Source organism: Antechinus flavipes, chromosome X (genome assembly GCF_016432865.1).
Source record: "Antechinus flavipes isolate AdamAnt ecotype Samford, QLD, Australia chromosome X, AdamAnt_v2, whole genome shotgun sequence".
Taxonomy (NCBI): domain Eukaryota; kingdom Metazoa; phylum Chordata; class Mammalia; order Dasyuromorphia; family Dasyuridae; genus Antechinus; species Antechinus flavipes.
Window position 1 is genome coordinate 68,616,111 of NC_067404.1, and position 26,853 is coordinate 68,642,963.

A 26,853-nucleotide genomic window follows, 5' to 3' on the forward strand; every position below is an offset into this window, starting at 1 on the left:
GTTAAAATTCAGGAAAATTCCATATTGATATAGCTAGTCCCATCCTCTCCCAAGTTGCAGTCTGTTTGCTCTTTATCTGTTGGACTTCTCAAAGTAGGCACCGTGTAAGCATTTCAAACTCATACTCATTTGAAAGGATTCATTATATTCTTTTCCTCCAATTCCTCTCCTCTTCTAACCCTCTCATTGCTGCTAAAGGTACCACCGATCTCCTTGTACCTCGGGCTCACAACGTCAGAGTCCCTTTTCTCTCCTCTTTTCCCCATCCCCGTAGCCAATTTGTTATCAAATCTTGTTATGTCAGCCTTCTAGTCATTCTCTTTTCCTATCCCTTCAGTCTCTACTCTGAAGCAGGGTCCTAATCAACTCAAGCAATAGTTTTATGGTTGCTTTCCCTGCATTAAGGGCCTCCTACTCCAATCTGCCCTCCACTCAATTGCCAGAGATTTTCAAGTACAGTTCTGAGTTTCTGTCATCCCTCCATTGAGTAAACTCCAGTGGCATTTCAAGACCTTCAGAACCTAGTATCTTCCTTCTTTTCCAGTCTTCTTAAAGAATTTTACACCTTCACCTACTCTATGATGTAGCCAGACTTGTCTACTTGGAATTCTTTGAACTTGATGCTCCATCTCCCATCTCTGTCTTCGTATTAGATGCCCCCTTGCCAGGGATGCTCTGCTCTCTCACCTCTGCTTATCATTTGGCAACTTCTTTCAAATGCCAGATCAAATCCCATCTTCTGTGGATCTCTCTGTCATTCTCACTGCTAGTGTCTTCCCTAAGATCTTTTTTTTTTTAATTTACAGTGTATAAACCATAGATGTAGTTTTTAAGACATTGTCTCTACCATAATGATGTGAGCTAGCTGAAGGGAAGGACCATGTTTATCCCTTGTAGTCAGCATAAGGTCCAGTACATAGAAAGTCCTTAAGTAATGCTTATTGACTGACTGACAGGGTAAATGCTAACGCGAAAGGCTGGAGTTCTTCCATCTCTGGAAGGCTTGCCATTGATAATCTCTAGTTCACCTAAGCAGTGTGACTAGCCACGTCACCATGGCCTACACAACTCAGCCCAGACCTCCCAAAGATGATAGGATTTGTACTATTAGGTGATTTCCCTGGAGGGAAGTATGAAGGAAAGATAACTGGTAAGGGTATCCCATGGGAGGTTTTGCTTTTTCATGCCAGGCAGGTGTGCATGGAGTCTGGGAGGCTTAGAGTTCATGGGAAGAAACGGAGGAAGTCACTCCACTCCCCGCAGCCCGAGTGAAAGGTTCCAGGAGGCCCAAGGCCCCTTTCCAGAGGTGTAGGAGCAAGACGAGGGGGAAGGGTGCCCTGGTGGAAAACGTCAAAGTTAAAAGGAGAGGCCATTCTTCCTGTTCGTGATCAATAATGTGACACGGATATCAGTTGCAAGCATGCTATTCCGGTTGTGTTCAACTGTTTTTAAACATTTTTTATTTTTCTGAAGAACAAAGTTAACAGATCGTACACGAAGCATATGTTTCCTTACAAATGGCAAAAAATTGTATCAATGTACAAACTATTATTTACAGCTTACCCTTTTACTTCTGATTTCTGAACTTTGGAACCTATCAAGTGAACTTTTGGATCTGTTCCGATTATCTATCCCTCTGCCACTCTTGTCACTGAAAAAGTTTCTTTGTTGTTTTTGGCATCACAATATTTAGTCTCCCTCAGGTAATGGGTTGCGGATGGGGCCGTACAGGTGTTTTATTGGGAAGTTGCACAGAAAGACAGGAAAGTACCAAGAGGATCATTTCGCAAAATCAATTTCCCAATTAATAATGGAAGTACAGGAAACAAATTTAGATTAAAAACCACGGAGGCAGGATCGGCCCAACAACACACAGAAGAGAATGGGGGAGGTATTATGACAAAGACATGGATTGAAACAGACTTGAATTACTCTAGGACCTTATTTGTACCATCACTGGCAGGGGAAGGACCACATCTGAACTCCCACTTCTCTGTATCTGATGCACCATGTGAAGAAGTAGAAATAAACCCAAGCTTCAGAATACCACATTGTCAAAATAGGAGATCAAAGAACTTTAAAAGATAAGCATCCCCACATCAACAGAAGAGACCGAATATATTAAGATTAAGGGAGCCCACCGACTTTCGTGTCACAAAAGAGATTTGGAAAAGGCCCCAAGGAGAAATTCCTCTAGCAGATGTTTGGCAAAATATGAACAAATCACATAGGATCTGAAGGCACGGATGGACTGTGAGTGGTGATCAAGTGGAGGGAATATCCCTATCGATGAGAAATACAGACAGCAGAATAAGATGAGTGGATATTATTCAGCTCACAGGAGTCCGATAGTCAAACTAGTGAGCTGATGCCTACATATATCTTAGACAAGCCTTGAATATACACAAAGATCTATACCCGGAGTTGTATAGGAGGAAAAAGAGTACAGGGGACAATGTATGTAGGAAATGGGGAAGTACATGAAATGATCTCAAGATACTCCACCATAAAACGGTCCCTTTTCAACTCCAGCGTTCTCTCGGAAGCTGAATGTCTGTGCATTGTAGAAATCCGTGAATAACAGACGATTCAGGTCCCCGGTGGCTGAAAAGGTGATGAAGAGAGCCATGGCATGGAGAAGCAGGTGAAGCACAGGACCATCGATGATCTGCCTACAAGAAGTGATGGAAAAGGCATCATTAAAGACGTATGGGATCAGAAAACACGGTGAGCTGCTCACACCATGGGCGGGAAGGCTGATACGCTGGTACCTACAAAATACTAAAAGACAGACAATATGTCCTACAAGGGTCTTGTGCTTTGTGAAGGATGTGGAAAAGAAATGTATGGAATAAGCCCATGTGGATGGGTTCTGGGCCTTTTGAGTACAGGGGAAGGGGATGAATACTCTCACTGATGAGATCTCATTTTTCCTGGAACATAAATTTTATAAATTCTGGGAGAAGAAGCACTGTCTCTCCCACCGTTGCACCTTTCTTTCTCAGTGCTCAGCAATGGGCTTGCACACACATTAGGTACTTCAGAAATGCTAGCCTGGGTTGCGGGATGTTTATGATATTGCCAAGTGTGCATCAATAGCGAAGGACTGTCGACTTTGGGGAGCTTTTTGAAAATTGTGTCAAGATTGAGCTGACTTTCACTTTCTCTAACTGGGCATTACCAATGTCTAGCTGTATACACACAGATGAAATCAAAACTCTTTTACTGATTAAGAAGTTATTTCTGAGTTTTGGAGCTTGTAACAACTTTTCTCTGCTGCTGACTTCCCACACTGACACCTGATAAATTAGTGATAGGAGAGGAGGTTATACTCTCTGCTATTTTGGGACACCGTGACTCACATCATGAATCATACTCTAGCACTCCCTAATGAGAGATCAATAATGTTTGCAGAGAGAGACCCTACAGTATTCTATAAATAATGAGAGGTTAGGGTAAAGTGCAGTAGACAACAGCCTAATCATATTTCTATCTGAGGAGTTTTGCTTTGCTTTTTCCCCCTAAATCATACTTTGAATATGATAAATGCACTGAGATAGAAATTCCTAACAAATACTGTAATTTCTCATTCAGGTGCACATTAGAAATTAGATGCCCTTACTTACCATTGTTGAGGCTTTCACTCCCTTAATTATCCTACTTTTTCCTCATTTGTCTTTTCCCAGGAGATCTGCATCTGAAACCCAAATAAAAGTGGAGATATTTTGATTACATTAAAATATCGATTTCTGGATTCTAACGTGGAATATATTTTATTTTCTTAAGGTCCTTACAAATAGGCTGTCTTTCCATGCAGCGAATGCATAGAATCCTGGGTGTCATTTTGTCATTGGTGGTAGTTTCTATGACCCCTGATAGGCAACTCGTGGTAGTAGGAGTCATTGGAAATGGCAGGCAGGAACCATCCATTCTGAAATTGGGCTCTGTCACCAGTGGTCTTTAAGAATACCGGACAAGGCACTCACTTATTCTGTCCTGGATGCAACTTCTCATCTAATAAACAAAAAGAAAAGAAAAAAAGATTTGGTTTGCATTAGATTGGATGTTGTGAATCATGAAACTCTTTTATATAATAGGTCCTTCTGGCTGGCTGTGGGAACTGACAGATCTCTTTACAGAGTTAACTTGTCAAATAATTGAAAGAAATACAAATACAATTGGTTGTTAATGAAAACAAGGATAAAAAGAAAAAGCTGGAAGGACTTAGATGAACTGATGCTGAATTAAGTGAGCAGAACCAGAACACTGTACATAGTAATAGCAACTTATGTAATGATCAACTACGATAGACTCAGCTCTTCTCAGCAATGCAATGATCCATGACAATTCCAAAGGATATAAGACAGAAAATGCTGACCACATCCAGAGAAAGAACTATGGAGTCTAAAGGTAGATCGAAGCATGATGTTTTCACTTTTTGTGGTTTTTGTGTTTTTCCCTTTTATTCTGAGACTTCTTTCACAACATGACTAATGTGGAAACATTTTAAACATGACTGAACATGTCTTATCTCAGATTGCTTGCTCTCTTGGGAGCAGGAAGGGTTGGGAGGGACCTCACGATCTTACAAAGATGAATGCTGAAAATCATTTTACATATAATTGAAAATAAGATAAAATATTATTAATTAAAAAAACAAAAATCAAAAATCAAAAAGACATGATGATGAAAAAAAAAAGAAAAGAAGGATGTAACATTTCCTCATTCAAGTTTACAGAACCCCTGAAATCTGCCCCAGTCCTAGGCTAAAAACACCTGCACTAAGTTAGTGTTATCATTATCTTCAATTCTGATATTCACCAAAGAAGGTTAACTCTTGTTTTTGTGGGTTTATTTACATTATCATATAAGAAGAGCAAAACTTCACTTATTGCTCAAAAAATGACAACTGGAACCAATAGAAGAAATGTCTAGTAAGATCCAACCTTTAATCACCCGGTTTTTAATAAAACTGCAAAGGCCCAGCCCACGTGAGAGCAAAGAACAGGGGCATTTCAAGATCAAATGATAGACCCTCAATATCCTTTTGATGGAGAGGGGGAAAAAATCAAAACAAAAATAAAACCAAAAATTCTAATTGAGGTCTTTCCTGGCTAGTCTAGAAAAAAATTGCAGGAAACTTGCTTTCATTTTGTCACAGTCTTGCTGCTACATGAACACTCTTGTGACAAGAATTTTAGTCCTTTAGTTAAAGATGCTATTCATAGATGGAAAACCATGGATGAAAATATAGGAAATCTCATTCCACTATTCCACTTAATAGCTCTCTAATTGTAATATTTAATTGCCCAGCATGTTATTTTAAGGTGATAAATGATGCAAAACTAGCATAATGGGAAATAAAGCCCTAAAAATAAAAACCCACCCCAAATCTACCTGAGTTGAGTTACACTATTTCAGAGAATTCTCAAAGAAGCACTGGGAACATCAAGTTTTTCCAGTCAAAAGGAGACCAAAACAGCCCTTTCCCAAATTTTCCATCTGTGACTGATTACAAAGCTATTCCACTGGGTTATGCTTAAAACAGCTAGTTTTAGTTAGAGCAACTGAGTTTTCTTGGCTAGAGTGAGTTCTCTACTTTTGCCCATTTGAGTAGGTAGAAAGAACAGTTTGTACAGTGTGACCAAGTAGAGGTTTTGCTATTTTTTTCACAATTAAGTTTATGACATAGAATATTACATTTAAAAATCAAAGGTCAGGTGGACAGAGAGCTGGGAGATGGAAGCCATTCAGTCCAACACCCTCCATTTAAAGATGAAAGAAATGAATTGACTTGCCTAAGATCACACAGGTAGAAAAAAATATGTGTGGAGAACTTTTAGTAGCTCACTGAGGAATGGCAGTTACCTAGAAAACTTTTCATTCGTGATTTCTCAAACTTCTTCCAAATCAGCAATTCAGGGCCAGAAGGGACCTTAGAGATTACCCCGTCAAAACCTATCATGTTAACAGAAGAGGCCTGAGAGGTCAGGGGGCTTCCTTAAGCTTATGATGCATTAAGCTCCAGAAATGGTATTCAAATGAGAAGCTAGGTCTTTCAATTTGAGCTCAGCTTCCTGTTTCACTGCCCCATGCTGTATCCCTCAAAGGCTGTGTGTGTCACCAGAATGCCAATTGTCCAATCCTATCAATAAGAAGTTGCACTCATGCCTTCAGCTGCAGAACAGGCTCATCCTTGGATAAATGTAGCCTTTTTTGGTATTGACTTGTATTTTTTTGAAGAGAGGGAGCATAATATTGTGAATTCTTTACTACACAGGTATAAAAAAGATGGGTCCACAAGCCCATAATACTAAGTGCTCCAAACCAGACCGAAAAGTACTTGGAGAATAATGAACAAAATGAGTAGCAATACAAAAAACATAGATAATATGACATTTTAAATCTAAATCAATATGAAGCCCACACAGATCCTTATGTACCACATTGTGACCTGTTTCTATTTGAGTCCAAGCCGGGTTATAGTCCATTCACCTCTAATTTGAGTTAGATTTGTGTTTTTCAATATCTCTGTCTAGCATTTAAAAAAAAACCCTGTTTGTCCTTATTACTCTTTTAAGTAAATGTTTTGTCCCTATGATTGCTATTAAACCACTATGATGCAATCCTATTTCCCCAGACCCTTCCCTCCTTTCTTTCCTTTGCATTTGTCAAATCTCCTCTTTGGTTTTTCCAAAATTAAAATTTATCTTCTAAATAGTTAACTCAAAATTCTTCTCCTCCCTTTCAACTTCTAGTATCTTCTTTTTTTCTGCACTGTTTTCTAAGTTTTGCTTTGCATTGCTCCTCTCAATAATTATCTTCCTTTCCTCTCTGGTCTGAAATTGACATTGGATTCCTGTATCTCTTTGGATTCCTGATACAGTTAAAGCTTCTTATGTCTCTGGATTGAGCTCATTTTTCTAACCAATTCCTCCGCTAATACTTTTTATAGAGCCTGAGCCAGCATTTTTTTGATTGTCCTTCCATCTTAGAACTATCAGTTCATGAGAAAAACATTGTAGTTAAGATGCCTGATACTGCCCCGTGGGAGGTTCCAAACTGTCTGATCCGATTAGGAGCCTCAGCCTTTCCACTGGTGGGGCCTTCTCTTCTGTATTCGTGTTCCTTCACAACCTTCTGGGTACCAGATGCTGCTAAGAGTTTGCAAATCCCATTGCCTGGCTCGGGTTATTATTCATGCAGGCATAGTGGTCTCTCATCATGCACTAATTGTCCCCAAATCCAACACATTGTGAGATCTTTCATTTCTTACCATAGTCATATACTTCCTTCCCCAAGGCCCTTGCAGGATTGAGACCCCTTATTTCATTTCTCCATTTCAATCCCATTCCCAGTCTCCTACAGTCCATCGTGTTGATCACGATCTTTTGGATATTTTCCCATTGACTCGATAAAGGCATCCCACCCATTTGTGTCTATGCTCCTTGGCCTCCTCCCACTACAATTCCGTCCCATAAAATAAAAGGATTCACCTGTACTGAGGGGTTCAGTCCGTTGGTCTTCAGTTCTGCTCCTCCACTGTCACTTCCACTTCTTGCCATCTCTGCTCCCAGCTTTATCTTCTCACAGCCTTTATGAAACTCTTTTTTGGTGTGGTAGCTATCTACCCTACAGGTCAGTCTTTCTCTTTTGAATGCAATAAACTCTAAATGTAGGCTAATTCATTTCATAATCATATTCTAGACTAAGTTTGATTTTGGAAGGGGGACAGGAATATCTCAAATGTCTCTTTTGCTGACTATTTCTCTTTCTGGTGCTGGCTACTATCAGGTTTGTATGGCCTAATATTTTTGACTGTAGATGGAGATTTTTTTTCAGAGAAAAAAACAAAACAAAACAAAACCTATTCCATTGTCCATATATCCATAGTTTGTAATGGATATGATTACTTTCTTTGCTTTACATTTAAAGTTCTTTTTCCTGCTTATATGTTGCATTTGTAGTCAGTATTAGGACTATTCATTTTAAACACAGTACACCTGGATTTTTTTTTTCTGTTGAAGTGAACTGTGAATGCTTTTGATTGATGCTTGATTTTCAGTGTTAAAAATTTCTGGGTGGCTTTCCTACATTATTTCCTACACTAAGATGATCAGCTTTTGTAGTTTTTCATGTTATTCTGAGAGTCTTTGATCTTTAAATTATCTCTATTCAAGGTCAATGGTTTTCCTTTATACAGACTGTATTATTTTAACTTCTTTGCACTTAATGCTTGCCTTGTCAGTTTTTTTCCCTTCAGTGTTATTGTAAGCCAAGCATGTTCATGTCTCATGTCTTTGGAGATGCTTTCTATGAAATAATGACATTTTTGTTAAGTGAATTTTGATTTTATAAAACCATCTCTCAAATCTTCTCTTATGGATTTCCTCCCTTTTTTGAACCATTCAGGAATCTCTTACTGTTCATGTTGCCTTTGAATTCTATAGGCCCCCAGTAGTTTTTATCAGGTATTATTTCATTTCTCTTTTTTAAATCAGGTATAATTTCATTTCTTTTTGATGACTTAGTATTCATTTGTTTTTTATACAATTTTAGAATCTTCTCTTTGGAAGTGGTTATTAGGGTTTTAATGAGCTTTACACCTCTTGATATCATATTTGTGCCTTAAAAATAGCTTTATCAGTCACTTTCTTATTCTTCTCTTTTTAATGGGGGGGGGTATACTGCTTGGGCTGGACTGTAAAACTAGGTCAACCTCACCCCAAGGTGAGGGATTTAGCATTCAAAAGTCCTTACCCTCAGCAGTTTCTGGGGGGCGGGGAGGGAACAAGATAGGTTTTCTCTTAAAAGAAAGAGTTAGAATCTGCAATTTTTAAGTCTCTTCCAGGTCTTTTAAGTGTGGGTGCAACTATGTATTTGGGGATGAAGGGGGCTCAATATTTTATTGGCTCCTCATTGAAAAATACAATAAAAAGGAGACTACGGCAAGGGTCCACGTTTATGCTCAAAAACCAGACACAGCTCAGATCCAAGGACAAGTATAATGAACTATTTAACTAGAAAAACTGAGTTTTGACTTCAGGTCTACAGCATTAAGATTTGTTTTGAAGGGAGGCAGGAAAAAGAGATAAAGGAGGTTCAGTGACGTCCACAAAACAGGACTGAGTGAAAAATGTTTTACGCCATTGAAATCATACCAAGATTCAGTCCCTACATCCTGACACCGCCTGCCCTTCAATGTGCAGACCCCGCTGATCAACGAAAGGATCAGTCATCAAGAGTAGGCAGCCAGAATGACATGTTAGAACATGCACTGGCAAAGGTCATGAATTTAGGATTGAACTGCAAGCAGGTTATGGGATTTGTATGTTTCCCATCTAACAGAGCCACCTTAAGACCAGTTTCTGCATTCCAGACATGGATTTTACCATCTTCAGAGCCAATCATAATAAACTGAGAATCTGGAGTGAAGGAAGCCTCCAGTGGGAGACCTTGGCTGTTGTTAAAACCTGAAAGTGTATGTATCCCTATTCCATTAAAGGCATCAATCAAGCGAATAATGTGGCCATTGGTAGATAAGAGGATGAGTTTGCCATCCTTGCTGAACTTTAATCCTGTCCACTCACAGGTATTTTCTTGTTGCATTCTGAAGGTTGCAAATGGCCCTCTATCAAAAGAGCGGAGATCGTAAAGTTTAACCATCTCAGAATTGATCCCGACTGCAAAAATTAATCCTTCTGGGTCAAAAGAACAAACTGGCTTTCCCTGGAGATGCATTAAGCCCTGGCAGTTAGGAGATCGGAGATCCCAGAGTCTGATGGTTTTATCCACAGACCCAGAAAGAAAAGTATTGTCTACTGGTGACATGGATAAGGCCACGACACTCTTGTGGTGCCCAGGGAAGTATCTAATGTATTTGTTCTCATTCACAGCCAGATATCTGATGGTATCATCTATTTTGCTACAGCTATATACTACGGTGTCTTCTTCCCTTGTGTATCTGATTATGTCTACACCGTATTTCTTACTGTACAGCGTTCTCTTTGGCTTGCCCTCCTGACAGTCATACACGATGATGACATCATCAGTGCTGCTCGAGATGACAGTCTCGCCAGTGGGGCTGAAATCAAAACTCTTGATTTTGTCTGTGTTCTCGCGGAACACCTTGGCTACTCGAAAGCTCCGTATGACAACATCTGTCAGCTTCATGGTTCTGTAGCCCTGGGTGCAGGAAGAAGACCTTGGAGTTAGAGGGAAAAGATGGCTACAGCACTAGGTGGAAAAGGAGCAGAATAGCCTAGGAGCAGTAGAAGGGCGAGCAATGTGGCTAGTAAGCACGAGGGCCTAGGGCTCTGATGGAGCCATCCCTTATTGGCTTCCATACCACAGTCGAATTTTTCTTGATTATTTTGACTTCAGAAAGTAATTAAGAAAATGTTAATAATGCAAAATGAACTTAAAAGTATGTTCTGAAAATGTTAATAAGGCAGAGTCTGATATATAACTCAATGAAGCTAAATGTAAAACATTTACAAGTATAAGGCTCCATGAGGCCAATGAAATAAAGCAGGGGCTGTGAAGCTGCTAGCAAGAGGGGGGAGGTGATAATGGAGTTATATGATTAGGGACAGTAGAAAGTCATGAGGGGGAGGAGCATGAGGCAGGGAAGGAAGAGTAGGGAGGGGAGCATCAGGTGAAGAGGGGGCGCCATAATCACTTTCTTTGCAGGGAAGGATGAGGGAACATCAGCAGATCAAGACGGGAAGAGGCATTAGCAATTTGGAGGCAGGGAAAGATGAGATGGTGGAAGGATGGAATAGGCCCAAAGGAGTGAGGTGAGGTAAAGTGAGAGCAGGATGAGGGAGAAGGAAAGGAGAATGGGAGAATAGAAGAAAGGGGTGAAATGGGGAGTGAAGGAAATGGAGAAGGGAGCAGGGAAAGGTAGAGGAGGAAAATGATAGCAGAGGAAGTTGAAAAAAAGATGAACCATAGTGGTTCATGGGAAACTATCTGCTCATTTTAATTTATGATTTTTTACCCTCTGGAGAAACTGATTTGCTCAGTCTGTGACATCATAATTATTGCTAAACCACTGTGTTTGAAGCTTTTAGACTTTTTAAAAATTTAAGTTAAAATCTCATTGTTCATCAGCACAGGAAGTCAGCATATACAATACAAACTCTGACATACAATCAGAATCATGACTTCTAAAGTCCTTAAGAAAGAAGAACTGACTCCAAGGAAGCTTACCAAAAAATCACATCACAAAACAGAGACCTAAATAAGTCTTAGAGAAGATTTAAAAGAATTCGCTAGAGAATTAGTTTGCAAATCAAAACAGTAAAGGAGGCAAAATGGTATAACGTTTAAAGCAATGGATTTTGTGCCCAAAGATGGAGGTTTAAGGGGCAGATAGATGATACAGTGTGTAGAGCACAGGCCCTGGATCACAAGGACCTCAATTCAATCCCAGCCTCAGATCCTTGAGAAATCAGGGGAGGGGGCGAAGAGGGACTGGGGAAGATAGAGAGGAGCAAAACACAGTAGAGTAATGGGAATAAACATGCAATAAATGCCTACCGCATGCCAAGCACTGCATTAAGCACTTCAACAAACATTTTTCTAACTCGATTTCTACAACAGTGCTCTTACTGAGGACCATTGTATAGCTGAGCAAACTGAGATAGGCCAAGATTCCACAAAAAGTGAGGATCTGGGGCCACATTTGAACTCAATTCTTCCCAACTCCAGTCTTGGAGCTTGAACCACTATGGCCGAGGGGTAGGAATAAGGGAGTAAAGCAATGGGAAACGCGGGCAGAAGAAACGGGAAAAGATATAGAAAACAAGAAGAAAGGGAAAAAAAGAAATAAGACGAAGGAGGAATGAGGAGGGGGGGATGAGGTGAACAGGGACCCATAAGGTTTGAGGTAGGGAAAGGGGAAAAGGAAGGGGCGTGGCAAATAGGACTTGGCCTAAAATATAGGATTGACCGCATGGTTCGAGGCGAGTGAGGAAACATGGGGGGGGGGGGCGGAGGGGGTTAACTTACCACACTTGGCAAAACAGGTAAGAATACGAGAGAACGTCAGGGCGTCTGGGGTATTGGTCTCTGTGGTCTTCTCTAAGCTTGATCAGACCGTCTCCACCAACTCCGACTTCAACTCCGAGGACAGCGGCGACGGCGACTACGGCGGACGTCTCCCACAGTATTGGCTCACTGTTGCTACTGAGGAGGGACGGTAGCGACTAGGTGCATTGTGGGAAAGGGAGAGAAAACTGTGAGGGGAGGAACCTCCTTATACTATCCAATGCAAATAAATCATGTGAATAGTGGGAGTTGCCTCCTCAAAAGTACCCAATCCAAGGAAAGATAGGTTGGTGAAAGATGGATTGGAGAAAGATGGGTTGGGGGAAGGGGGTGTAGAGACTCCCCATAGAGTTAGGTGCATTGTGGGAAAAGGAGGTAAACTATAGATGAAGAAAAGGCCTGAGAGAAAAAGTGTGAGGAAAAGGCCTAAGAGAAAGGGCTGGAGAGTATATGTACAAGAGAGGAGTCGGAAGGAAACGGCATTAAGATCTGTTCTGGAAGCTGGGGGGGGGGGGGAGGAAGATGAACCAAAGGGGTTCATGGGAAACTGTACTAATTCTAATTTATGATATTTTTTCCCCTGTGGAGAAAATAGTTTGCTCAACTTGTGACATAATTATTGCTAAGGCACTGTTTTCTGAAGCTTTTAAAAATTTAGTTAAAATCACATCTTTGGCATAGGAAATCAGCACATATAACTCAAATTCTGCCATACAATCAGAGTCATGACTTAGAAGGCCCATAAGAAAAAAGAACTGGCTCTAAGGGAGCTTACCAAAAAAATCACAACAGAAAACAGAGATCAAAATAAGCCCTGGAGATGATTTCAAAGAAGTCACTAGATAATTGGTTTGCAAATCAAAACAGTAATGGAGACAAAATGGTGTAATGTTCAGAGCAATGGATTTTGTACCAAAAGACAGAGGTTTGAGGGGCACCAGGTAAAGAATTTAACTATCTTGGAAGTCTTCACTCTCATCCCATGTATAAAGAAAAAAACTGGCCAAGGATACCTATAAGATCCCATCTGGCTTTAAATCCTATTCTTTCTAGTTGTGAGAATCTATGATTTCTCTGAACATTTAAGATAAAGTCAATTGAGTTGTTTTAAAGGGCTTATGATATTAAGGGAAAGATTGCTGGACAAGGAGACTTGAGAAATGCTCCTTCAAAAAGGGCACAGGAAGAAGAGATGTGCTCTGTCTGGCCCAGAGTCAAAAAGAAAGGAGTTCAAACCCAGCCTCATACACTTACTAGCTCTGTGACCCTGGGCTAGTAACTTAATTCTGCTTGCCTGAGTTTTCTCATCTGTTTAATGAGATGACAAAGGACATGACAAACCGATCCGGTATTTTTGCCAAGATGACCCCAAGTTGGGCCACAAAGTCACAGACATAACTGAAACCACTGAACAACAACAACAACAGATGAGAAAAGCTAAAATTAGCACAGCCAGGCTGACAATTTCAAAAAACGAATAGCTTTATAGAGTTCATAAGTTCAATACCCTGCAACTTTAATAATGTAAAACAAAAGCAGACTCATATGATACTTGCAATTTCATGTACTACCTTCTTTTTCATTTTATCAATGGAAATGTCTTTTATTCAGTGCCAAATTCATAATCAACCTATTGAGGAGAATTTCAACAAATCGATTGAATTAGAAAATCTCCTCAGACAACCATCCCTTTAAAAAGTGAAAAAACATGATACTTGTGGTGCACCCACGTCAGGAGATAGGAGCCACAGTGACTACCTAAAAGAAGGCATTCCCTTTCATTACTCTTTGCAAAGATTTTAAAAGAATTTAATCTCTCTGCCTCTGCCTCTCTCTGTTACTGTTTCTGTCTCTTTCTCTCTGTCTCTCTCTGTCTGCCAGTCTCTCTCTCTGTTTCTCTCTGTCTCTGTCTGTCTCTATCTTTGTCCCTGTCTCTCTCCCACCTCAATCCCTCCTTCCCCCCTGTATTGAACAAGATCAGAAGTCTATACCCTTGATCCTTCATCATTTCTTTAGTTAAACCTACACAGAGAATGAACCATCAATATCTGCTCAACCCTGTGTTTACTGTATAAAGAAAACAAAAACTTAAGCAAAACAGTTATCATGCCATTTAAGAGACAAATTTCCCCCTCAATTCTTTAGTAATCCAAGAGGATTTCTCTGCCTCACAGAGGAACTCTGAATATTTGGGCCATCCCCGAGTTGAAATGTTAAAATTTGGCCAGACTCTAAGAAAGCTAAAATTATTTACATTTAACTTTGCAGACACATACGTCTAGTACCTACAACTCTGCCATCCACCTGAGTCTCCCAATATCAAATCACCAATGGTGATGACTTTTTCTCCACAATTTCAGTTCCCTCCATCCCCTTACCCAAAATCATGACGGTGCCATCACAGTCGAGATCTTCATCCCCTCCTTCCTGGACCACTGCAAAAGGCTTCTAGCAGGATTGCCTTCTTTCAATCAGTTCTTGGCAAAATTCTAGAGAGCATTATGAAGGGGATGGTTAGCAGACAACTGTAAAAAAAAGAAACAATTGTCACAAAAAAAGGAAATGCATTGCTTCATCAAGGACAGGTCACACAAGATTCATTTTGCTTCTTTTTTAGCAAAGATACTCAAGCTGAAGTTTGCCACAATTCTTAAAAAGGTTTAATAAAATGTCTCATGATATTTCTGCAGAAAAGATAAATCTAGGTTAGCCTGTTAAGGGCCACCCCGATGAGTGGGCTTCAACCCTTTTTTGGGATATCATTTTTACTCCCAACATTCAGAAAAAAATGTCCTTAAGGATTATCAGCTGCCCCAGTTTATTTTATCCTGACTGAAAAATATATACACAAACCAGCTCTTTATATAATTGGGGATCTCAACTCGTTGCTAAACGAGTCTCTTCTCTAGATATCTCAAGAAGGGCTCACTCAGGCTTCACTTAAAGACCCTGAACCCACCATGTTTCTTAAGGCAGTTTGGGGATAGTTCTGATTGTTTAGAAGTTTTCCCTGACATCATTTCTGGTCATTATGCATCTTAGTTCATTATATAGCTATAATATATAATAATACAATAACATCCAATAATATAATAATATACAATAATATAACAGATAATATATATGTGTGTATATATATATATATATATATATATATTTAAGCATCCTTCCTTTCAAAAGAAATTCTAATTTTCTAAGTTATGTATCAAAGTACAGAACTATCTTTAGAAGGAGAACAGTAAGAAAATACTACTCAATTATAATCTATTTCTTTGATGAAATGGCCATATACTCCTGTCATTTAAAAAATGAAACTTCCCAGTGGGAAAAATAGACCATAAAAACAGGTGATCATACATTGGATTACTTGCTATCTAGGAGTGAGGAGAGAAGGGGTGGGAGGGGAAAAAATTGAGAAGACAAAGTTTTGCAAGGATAAATGTTGAAAACTCTCTTTGCATATATTTTGAAAAATAAAAATCCATTCTTAAAATTCTTAAAATAAGTAGATGATCAAATCTTCAGTCACTTCAAAATCACAATCAAGGGAAAATGTGTTCAGCAATGAAAGATTTTATAGCTCCCCATTAATTCATCATCCTTATTTGACTATATGTCTTTCCCATGGCTTTACTCTTGTTAACCAAGTTTGAGGGATTAAAACCAATTCAGGCATTTCTTAGGTGATTTTAAGGTTTGAAAAATATGAAAACTAGCATGTCTCATCAGCACAAAATGAACTATGTTTGTAAAGAAGGGGGACGATAGCAAGGACATGACAGAGTTTAACTATGAAATGCCAGGAGATGAGGGCTGACTGGACATGAAGACCAATATTTGGGCATCAGCAAAATGCCAACTGTATAACAGACAGCTGTTCCATAATGGATACAGATCATTATGAAGCATCTGCTTCTAATACAAACCAAATATCCTTTTCATTTTAACATTCTAGCCACTAGTCAAGGCCCACTTAAAACACTTTTTGAGCTTTTTGAATTCTGCTAGCATCACATAACAACTAAATGGGAGCACTAGAAAGGATATTAGTTGCCACCTAGTCCAACTCACACACGCAAGGAATCCCCAGTGCTCATGCCCTGTCTCTACTTGGCTACAAGTACAGATAACCAACTAGATCTCTATGGGGGGGACCATTCCACTTTGGGACAGCTCTATTTGTTTCTGATCCTGACATCAGAGCCTAAACTACCCTCTTGTATAGTGTTCATTCATTGCTACTACTTCTGTTCTTAGATTAGGTTCCTTTTCACCCCCTACCCACCCAATTTCCAACTTAGAAATGTTTTTTTCCTAAATACTTTGTCTACTGAACACCTGATACAGGATACTTAAAGTTGACAGCCCTTCCAGCAGCTATCTTTAAAGCTGTTGCCAATTTTTTTTTACTAATTCTTGATAGATTATTTTAGACATCCAATGTCTCGATGAAAGCTCATGACCCAGATAGGGGGCTGTTCCACGTATCACTTATTCCCATTTTAAAGAGAAGAAAAGTAAGGCTAAGGGATATAAAGTTACTCACTTAAAGTCACACAACTGGAAAGGATTAGAGACAAGATTTGAACCTAAGTCTTATATTCTAGACAGGATGTCTCCTATTGCCAAATCAACTACACCAGGCAAGAAAAGATGTGAATTGTTATACTTGTTTTTCTCCAAAAGTAGTTTCTGCAAGAAAAAAATATTGATTAGAAGAGCTGGGAGAAGGCCCTAAATTTTAGAAGAATCATGTTGATCTTCAGTGGATTTCCTCTTTCCCCATTAACTGAGGTCTTGGAATATAGCCACATTACCAGAATTAAGTCAAGTCAGCAAATATTTAGTACTACCTACTACGTGCTTGGTATCATGCTAACATGTTAGGGCTACAAGGAATGGCCAAAATAAAACCAAATCAAACAAAACAGTCCTTGCTCTCAAGGAATTCATAGGCTAATGGGGGAGATGAGATCTAAATGACTGTGTATAAATGGAACACATACAGGATAAGTGCAGTACAGCTCAGAGTGAAGGCCTAAAGTTTAGGGAAGAGGGGGAAAAGGCAGGTCTAGTGCTGAGCCTTGATGGAAACCATGGAAGTCAGAGGAGCAAATCAGAAGGGCAAGGGTTCCAGGCATTGGGGGTGGGCACTTTCAAAGTGATGAAAATGATCAGAAGTAGGTAGAAGCAGAAAGGTTTGCCACATATTCAACAGAAAGGTTTCAGGTGGCTTGTTCCCCAGTGTCACGGGCATCAAAAAGCAAACCTGTGCACAACGCTGATGCTGGGGGAATTTTGTAAAGACCTGTCGGTGGTAAATGAATTTTGTAAACTTTGAGCACGTTTCAGCCAACGCGGATGGAGCTGACAGAACAAAACATCTTTTTCCCCCACAGGTATAATTTGGGATCTCACATTTATATTCAGAAAAACTGAAGGCATAATTAGCTAATTATACAATGAGCGCTGTGGCTTCTGCTTGCTCAGAAGAGACCAATGGAAAATTTGACCCTGAAAATCTTTACCCATCGCAAATAGTCAGGGAAAAAAACACAACAACAACTTCTAGCACATGGGCACCTTCCAATTATTAATATAATCAGTAAGGATAAATATTTGGACTCAGATGTTCCTATGAAATGTACTTAAGGATTTTTAAATATTCTATTCTAGTTAGCAGGGGGAGAAGTTTCATCACTTGCTTTCAACAAGAGGACCCCAAAGTGAAACTTCTCTCCAGGAAAAAGGTATAAAATGAGTACATTAACCACTTTCATTCTGGGGAAGAGAAGGGTAGAATATATAGGTTCAAAATGAAGGCTACTTTGTCAGACACAGCTGATACGGTGAATTGTTTCAATCAACTGGTCAGTTTCCTTCTGAGGGGAGGTTCTGGGCTGGGGGGAATTAAAATCATTAATAAAATGTATAATTTATAACTAAATATAAACATATAGCTAAGGTGGCCGGAGAGTTCTGGGCCTGGAATCTACAAGACCTGAGTCCATATGCGACCTCATATATTTACTAACTGTAAATATATGTTTACATATATTTAACTTTCACTTTATTCAGCTGTAAAATGGGAACAGTGACAGCATCTATCAGGGTTGTCATAAGGATCCTATGTGATAATATTTGTTAAGTATTTAGCACGGGAGCAGCTAGATGCCGCAGTGGATAGAGCACCGGCCCTGAAATTTGAACACTGAGTTCAAATCTAGCCTCAGACACTTAACAGTTCCTAGCTGCGGGACCTGGGGCAAGCCACTTCATCCCAATTGCCTCAGGGGAAAAAGTATTTAGCACAGGACCTGGCACATAGTAGTAGAGAGATAAATGCTATTATCATTACTATTACTGTTGGATAAATATTGTATGGCATAATACATGACATTATCGTCCACAATCTTTCTGTCTAAATAGTAGAGTATCAGTAGTTCCTTTATATTTGCATAGCTTCTCTTTGTAGAAATTTCACTCTCTTGGATGATAACTTGTGTTACTGGCAAACTGGCTAAAGTCTACAAACTCTCCAATTAATGATCCTTTCTTATCATGGTATTTCATTTGCTGTGATATAATACAATAAGCATTTATTACATACCTGCTGTGTGCCCGGCACTGCACCGTGAACACAATTAAGAAACAGAAACCCAATCCCTGCCTTCAAGGGGTTTATAACTGAGGGGGAAGTCAGTACTCGAAAGGAAATTTAAAAAGGGGGAGGAGAGGTCTCCTCCCATGTCATGCTACCATGTGGGATGGTACCCTAAGAGAGGGACGATAAAGATGATGACAGAGGTGAAATCAAGCAGAACAGCAGGTGGCAAATGAAGAGAGGGCTTCAGTTAGCAGTGCTACAAGCTCCATTACCAAGCGCATATTCAGTTAACCCCCTGGGTCATTTGCCATGGCGGGGATAGAAAAGAAGCCTGAACTTGGCCTTCTGTCAACAATGCGGTGATTCAAAGAAATGCCAAAAGATGTGTGATGGGAAGTGCCATCCACCTCCAGAGAGATCATGGAGCCTGAAAGTGGACCAAGGAAGTGTTTTCATTTTCTTCTCGTGTGTCTGTCTGCTTAGTTTTTTCCCCCTTTTGATCTGATTTTTCGTGTGCAGCACGAATATGGAAATACATTTAGAAGAACTGCCCATGTTTAACCAATAGCGGATTGATTGATTTCTGTCTTAGGGAAGGAGGATGAGAGAAAAAGAAAAATGTGGAACACAAGATTTGGCAGAGGTAAATGTTGAGAACTACTTGGAAAAAAAGAAAATACTTTAACAAAAGAAAAGGAGCCTGAAACATGGTTCCTCCCATTAAGGAAGAGAAGTTGTGCAAATGATATACATATCTGCATACCAAATAAAGCTGTGTGCACTCATAATTTTGGATGAGAGATATCAGTGGGGAGTGAGAGCAGTAAGGAAAGCTTTTTAGAAGAGGGGCTGGTTTTAACATAGGATAAAAGCTAGGTAGGATTTGGATAGGGTGAGGGAAGCATAAATTATTTCAATAGCTGTGATTATACAAAATCTTGCCTAGGTATATCCTACAAGAGCCTATGAAAATGAATATTTTTTTTTCTGGTTTATTGTCCCTGTTCTAGGGAATGGCACGTATTTATTCCTCGCATTTTTCTAGGATCCATTAAGATGGAACCCCCAAGGATTCTGCATTCTTTTGGCATCCACAATGACTGCAGAATTCTGCTGAGAGCCGCAATTTGGTTTGTATCCTCTATCTGAACTATTCAGTATAAGAAAACCAAATAATTTCCTTCCAAATTTTCAGGCTTGCAATCTATTTCTTCAAATCCCTTTGGAATTAAAAGCGTATTTCAAAGTATGGTTCCAATGCTCTACACCTCCAGGGGACCATAAAGGTGAAGCCAGTTCAGCCCAAGGCCAGAATGCTTTATCAGGAGGGAAAGATTCTGAGGAGAGGTTCAGAAATAGGCCCTTGTGAACCATGAACTCACCTGGTTAACTCTTGTGAACCATGAACCCACCTTAACTATAGGCTGCTACTCTAGAGCAAGAGAACCACAGTCATCAGAGGGCTGCCCACTTCCTAATTAACGGTTTGGATGTGAAAACACATGAAACGAATACCGATACAAAATGGGTTTTGGTCTTTGTCATGTGATTGGTTCTCTTCCACTTCCCCAGGGGCAAAATGGGTAAAAAGGTGTTACAAAGAATTAGATGAGGGGCGGCTAGGTGGTGCAATGGATAGAACACCAGCCCTGAAGTCAGGAGGACCTGAGTTCAAATTTGATCTCAGACCCTTAACACTGCCTAGCTGTGTGACCCTGGGCAAGTCGCTTAACCCGAATGCCTCAGCAAAAAAAAAAAATACCCAAAGAATCAGATGATACTTATAGTATCCAAAAACTCATTTTTTTCAGCTCTGATATTCTCCTAATTCATTATTTATGGCCATAAAGCATGGAACACCATAATGTACAAAGAAGCAAAATCACAGAAACCAGGCGATCCAATGGACAACAGAAAGACACCTAATAGAAGTAGGACACGACATTTAAACAATGATGATGACAACCACAGAAGGAGGGCCATACAAGTCATCATAATGTATACCTTGGACGGGCATAGAATGTGGTATCATCATGTAGCAGAAATAATGTGTATCATGTGAGAAGAGTAAGTGCTGTAGTCTCAGCAGATAACATCTGAGGAAAAAAACAAGTCTTCCCTCCCATTTGGAAGACACCGTGTGATATTCACAGAGTGACATAAACAAAAATCACACAGGATGATAACTGTGACAGGGATTGTGATCTGCATCAGTCAAGGGAATAGTGATCTCAATCATAAAGATCCATCTAAGTATCCAAAGTGATGGGGGTAAAAACCTCCAAGTTGAAACCTATGTCCATTCCACTTTGAGAAGGTAAATTTGAACATGTGTGACCATCATCTTAAGGTACTGACCAATGCGAGCAAAATCTGAGATGAAAAGACAATTAAGAAAAAAACTTTTCTCTATGGCTAATTCTCATTATTTGAAGTCCAGGGCATTTTCACATATATTACTGGGGAAAATACTTAGCAGAAACCTCATCTTTAGTTGGATGATAACACTGTGAATTTCTAAAGTTGCCACTTGCCTTTTTATTTCTAGAAAAAGTGCTCAACAGATGAGTAGCATTATTTTGGAAAACATATTGAATGTTCCTCTCATGTCCCAAATTTCCAACTTTCAATCTTTGGAGGCGAGGTGTTAAACATAATACCACTCCTACTCTGTAACATATTTAGTAAAAATACTAATTTGTTGTAGTACTTTTCATTCTTAAATTTCATGCTTTTGCAAAATATATCTCACTCGGTCTATGGAAATGTATCAACGGATAGTCTCTTGCCCCCATAAGAATCTGGCCAAGGGAATTTTCCATTCTGTCCTTCAAGCCATCCCCATGATCCTGGCTCTGAAATGGTTGAAAGGCAGTTATAGGAATTCATTTGCTTCAAGACTGGTTAAACTAGGATGTCTAAACCTAATAGGAAAATTTATAATCAAATACATGTCAATTTTTATGTGCATTTCTGCCTGAAAGATAGTTGATGTGAGTTTATTTCTGTATTATCATTTATCAGTATCTCTATACCAAAAGAAAAAAAATGCAAATATCTCTTTGAAAACCATAAACCTAACTCTAATATGACATTTATTAGACTTGTGTAAGAGTCAATTTATAGTTGCTATTATGCTAATGATATTTTTTAAAAAAAAATCTACTTCCAAGGAATAACCCAATTAGCCAATTATACATCAAAATTTAGGCTGGATATTCAACATCAAGTTAATTATCAGCAAAAGAGTTATCAGGGGTGTCAGCAGGAAATAAAGAAATGATGTGTTAGCTGAAGAACACAGGCTGGAGTCCCTTCAAGACCTAGGTCTATAATTTTTTAATCACTCACACACACATTTCTTCTATTATTCTTGCACACAATTTATTAATCCCCAAATGCATTTCAATGTTTTTTATATACTAGGGCTTTGTATTTTTGCTATTAACTTTAGAAAAAGTGGGAATTTATTTCTACCTCCTAGAGCACACAATGAATAATGAAGTCATTGCCCCCATAAGCACTAGCTCGCTGATAGATGATGAGGAAGTAGGCCCAGATCACCTTGAGTGGAAATGTGGAGCTCCACAGAAATAAGAACAATGTATTATGGCATATCTAATGATCCTTGGTCTGAGAGTATAGCTCCTCAGAGCTTTACAATAGGTATTTAAAAACCCAATGCATTTCATAGTAAACTATAATGACTACAAAAAGTAGATCGGCTCAAAAAGACATTTCATAAAGTCTCCAAATATGTATTAAGAGAACATTCGCAATATTTACATGCTTTGGGTAATAAAGCTACCTTTACAATGTCCCTCAATTAAATATAAACTGCATTTTTATTCAATGTGGATCAAAATTAGGTTGACATAGAATGGATAAAATGAGGACAATGTATTTTCTCAGTTATTCTTCCAGCTCACATTGGGAATAACCTAATATTCATGGATATTTATATTTATACTCCAGGCACATGTTTGATTGAACAAGGCAGATGTCTCCAGGTCAACTGAAGCTCTGTCCTTAGATTCGAGTCTAAGTGACGAAGAACAGGAGAACGATGAGATAGAAATGGCTAAAAGACAACACCGATTCACTGTTGAACAAGAAAGCTGTACTGAGTAGCATCACATCGGGATCTGGCTATTAGTACAGTTATTCTGGTTACTATTATTTAATAGTCTGATGACATCCTGGATCTGGGGACTAAAATTAGCTAGAGAGAATGAAGTTTGCCTTCTAAAGCCCATTTAGGCACCATGCATGAGTCACTGTGGATGTGCTGTAGCTTTCCATTTTCTCCTCTACCAATTGAGCCTAAATGTAATGATCTCGGAGATCTCTTCGAGCTATGAAAACCTATGATTCCATGAGTGTACAGATGAAAATCGCCTATTCTAGATTTACCACAAAGGATATTTAAGCACTTAATAAATGTTAGACATAAAGGTAGCGGGATAGAGAGAATGGAGTACTGGCCTGAGTCAGGAAGACCTGGTTCAAACCCCACTTTTGACATTTAACAGCTATGTGATCCCGGGTGAGACATTTAATATTTATATGCCCCAAGCAACTCAATGTGACATCTCTAAGTCAGAAATCGATAGGATATAGGGTTTGTGCTGTAGGGAGGGTGATCCCATACTAAGAGTTTCCCAAATTAAAGAAATCACAGAATCTTAAGAGAAACAATGTCAAGGGCGCATTATTAGGTCCTGAGGATCCAAAAGCATAGATTCCAAAGGTCTGGCCCCTCAGGAGACTCACATTCTAGTTAGGGATACACCATGTGCATGTAGAAGTAACTAGAAGATAATTTGCTAAGAGAAATCACCAACAATCAGAAGGATGGGACTAAGTCAGAGAGTGAGTTTTAGGTTCAGTGCTGCTTCCCAAACATGATGGCTGATCCCAAGAGGTCTACCTAGGGAAGAGGCAGCTTATCAGCAACCTTGGCTGCCACAAGAGGTCTGCCAGCACGCACTGGTTGTGGCAGATGGCTGTGCTCTTCAGTCCAAGTAGGACTAGAGGGCCTCTGAGGTCCCTCCCAATTTAAAGGTTCTGCGATTCAGTCATTGGAAAGAACAAAAGCAAAGCAGGGATGGGTAGGCAATGTGATACAAGGGAAGTAAATTAGCTTTGAAATCAGGGGATCTGAGTTCAAATCTTGTTCTGCTGCCATTTAATTCTTGAAAGACCTGAGGCAAGTAACTTCATTTCTCTGGGACTGTTCTTCCTCTAGGATGTACCTTCTTAAACTGTGGGTTACAACTCCACGTGAGGTTGTGGCATTAATATTGTCAATAAATGTTTGATTTATATATTGATTTGCTATTCCTGTATACCTGGAGTCATCTCAAATTTTTTTGGTCATTTCTTTACATACTGCTCAAGATAACAAAGGGGCAAGAGTAGATATAGGTCCCCAAAGTCCCTTCCAGCTCTAAATATGAAATTTGATGAGTTACCAATATCTGAACTGCTTAGACTAGAACTTCCCCTGACTTTGATTCATTGGAGAAACAGCTTTCCAAATCATGGTGACCTTTATAAGAATCCAGATCGGAAATAACGGTAATCCTTTGCTACTCAATTGGGGCTGTGAGTTCGCTTGTTTCAGTACTCCCCTCCACCAAACCTTTCTGACTTAAGAGATGAGCTTAAGGCTTGCTGAGAGTGGAAAATTCATCATCACGTCATCAATCCCTGAAACATCCCTGAAGTTGCTTTGTGAGGCTTTTATGAAGGAATAATAACAACATCATATTTCTCAAAGGCTTAAATGTTCCCAATGTTACTTTCCTCCAAGTGACTCTTTGAGGTAGGTAGGCCACAGGTGATTTCCCCTATTTTGCTTGCGAAGAAACAAAGGTTCAGGTTTCCCTGGCATCAGAACTGAGCTTTCTGTCTAGGTCTTTGGATGCCTAGACTATGAGCCAAAGAAAGAGATGGGAGACAATGGGCAATTTTTGAAGCCCCTCCCTACATTCTGTGCTATTATTTCGAGAGTTAATCTAAACCTAGCTACTTGCAGTGTTCTGTCTGATATAACAAGTCCAAGGCAGAATCTCTATTCTCCTCATTTCTCTTATCAGTAACTTATTTTCCTTAAACTAAAATAAAGTTGATCCCAGAAGGCATCCATCTCAGGACTCCCATGACAACCAAAAGACTTTGGAGAAGAAAAATGTTACATCGGGCCAAGAAGGGAAATGTCAGAGTTTTAGGAACTGAGTCTAAAAGACTGTTCCTCCTTGGTCTAATTACTCTGATATTTTCCCCCTTAGAAATATATTTTTCCATATCATGGCAAAGGAAAATCAGTAGTCACCTCCAACTTGAAGCTGCATTCTAGGCAAAGAAAGAGAGTTTTTTCCATTCCCTCATGCACCTTCACCTATTGCTACCAGGTCACAGTCTAATACTTCTTACATGTGAGATTAAAACTCTTGGAGTGCTTATTTTCCAAAAGTTCTGCTCTGTTTTTAACTTGAGCTCTTTACTTTTTATTTCAGCCTTGTTAAAAGACTTTCATTTTATAAGTTAATTTATTTCAAAAGATCAGAACAAAAACATGCGTAATGATAGCACCGATTTTGTGAAGAGTCCCTTATTATACAGAAAAGGATGAATAGCTGAGATCCATATGGACCAAAATACAATGAAAAGAAATGAACTTTGTGCAGCAGCCTGAGAGATTGTGGGTATCCACAGGAAGGGACATCCCAACAAGGGCAAGGAAACACTAGAAAGAGAGGCTGAGGGCAGGGAGAGTGACCAGAGGAGGCCCACTTTGTGTGGAAGGCCAGGTCTGTAACCTAGAGAATATCGAGACTTTGGGCCAGAGTACCTTTAATCTGCTGAGAATCAGGTGGGGGATGATAGCAGCTTTTGAGCTGGGGAAGTTCTAGGAGAGAGGGGAGGGAAAAATACCAGCAGGCCTGCTGAGGTTTTCAGGCTAGGAATGAGGAAGCTTCATTGAGATTGAAAGAAGGAAAGAGGTGGGAGAAGGCTGCTAGCAATTACACCAAGGCGGGGTGGAAGACTTGCAGGTATTACTTATACTAATATGGACAATTCTATAAGATTCAGTGAACATTTATTAAGTGCCTACTTATGCCTAGGCACTAGGATGAAGCAGTGCAATGGCTAGGGCACTGGGCCTGAAATGGAGAAGACCTGAGTTCAAATGATTATTGGAATACATATTTATTATTTATTTATTTATTTATTAGCAGTGTGACTTTGGGCAACTCACACGGCCTCTGTTTGCCTCAGTTTCTTCAAGAGTAAAATGGGAATAATAGCAGCATCTTCTTCCCAGGGTAGTTGTGAAGAGCAAATAAGATAATATTTAGAAAGTGTGTATATACGTGTGTGTATATGTGTGTGTGTGTGTGTGTGTATGTGTGTACGCATGGGCACACAGAGCTTGGCATGTAATCAGTATTTTTCCCTTTCCATTTCCCTCTCTATTCTGTGCAAGGCAACACATGGAAAATATGCCATGAGATCCACCAGCTATCCCTTTGGGTCAAGAGCAGCGTTCGCTTACCATGGGGCGCTAAGAGGCGTAACTGCTACTAAACCTAGACATAGAACCATAAGCACAAGGTCATGGCGATGACTTTGAAGGAGTCCAGGGTCAGAGTGAGTAAGGTAGCTGAAATATCTGCCATTCTGCCCAGAGCCAGCCTCCTTGACAACACCCCTCAAACATATGTACAAACACAGTGCTCAGTGTGACTCCCACTAATTCCTGAGGGAATTCTGAGACCTGTAATTGGGGGATATCGCCTTCCAGACTGGGCAAAGCAAAATAGACCATGGAGGGGGGTGATTTCAACTTAACTTACTTTCTGTTGGGAAACAATTTGACTTCTAGTTATTTGCCAGAGGCTGACGCAGGGCCCGGCACAGAGAAAGGACTTAATACATTCTTGGAAAAATGAATGAAAAGTCCTTTGGGGGCAACAAATGGTCATATGGAGATGAAGGGGACCAGTGAGTGACATTTGCTGGAATTTTCCGAGAGACTTTGAAAAATATTTCTCTGCTAATACTAGTAGGTTATTTCTTTAAAGAGTCAATGTAGGATTGGAAGTCAACGTGGAAATGAAAAAATTATGGAAGTTTCTGCTCAGGATTGTTGCAAAAGCCAAGAAAGCAGCAGAGGGATTAGGAGA

The 26,853-nt window shown here is 39.6% G+C and overlaps 1 protein-coding gene and 1 pseudogene across 1 annotated transcript; one reads left to right on the forward strand and one right to left on the reverse strand.

The window, feature by feature from the left end:
* Positions 1–1,433: 1,433 nt before the first annotated feature.
* LOC127542372 (WD repeat-containing protein 82-like) lies at positions 1,434–10,179 on the reverse strand. Its single transcript, XM_051967899.1, has 4 exons — positions 7,497–10,179; positions 3,795–4,014; positions 3,627–3,697; positions 1,434–2,672 (listed from the first exon to the last, which is right to left on the reverse strand). The coding sequence occupies exon 1, from the start codon at positions 10,171–10,173 to the stop codon at positions 9,232–9,234; it is 942 nt and encodes a 313-aa protein (XP_051823859.1). The 5' UTR covers positions 10,174–10,179; the 3' UTR covers positions 1,434–2,672; positions 3,627–3,697; positions 3,795–4,014; positions 7,497–9,231.
* Positions 10,180–10,285: 106 nt separating this feature from the next.
* LOC127543155 (YTH domain-containing family protein 3-like) overlaps positions 10,286–26,853 on the forward strand; it is a 141,278-nt pseudogene continuing 124,710 nt past the window's right edge.

What these genes read in the sequence shown, in the direction of transcription:
- LOC127542372 (XM_051967899.1), bottom strand. Translation starts at nt 10,173, where the DNA reads ATGAAGCTGACAGATGTTGTCATACGGAGCTTTCGAGTAGCCAAGGTG.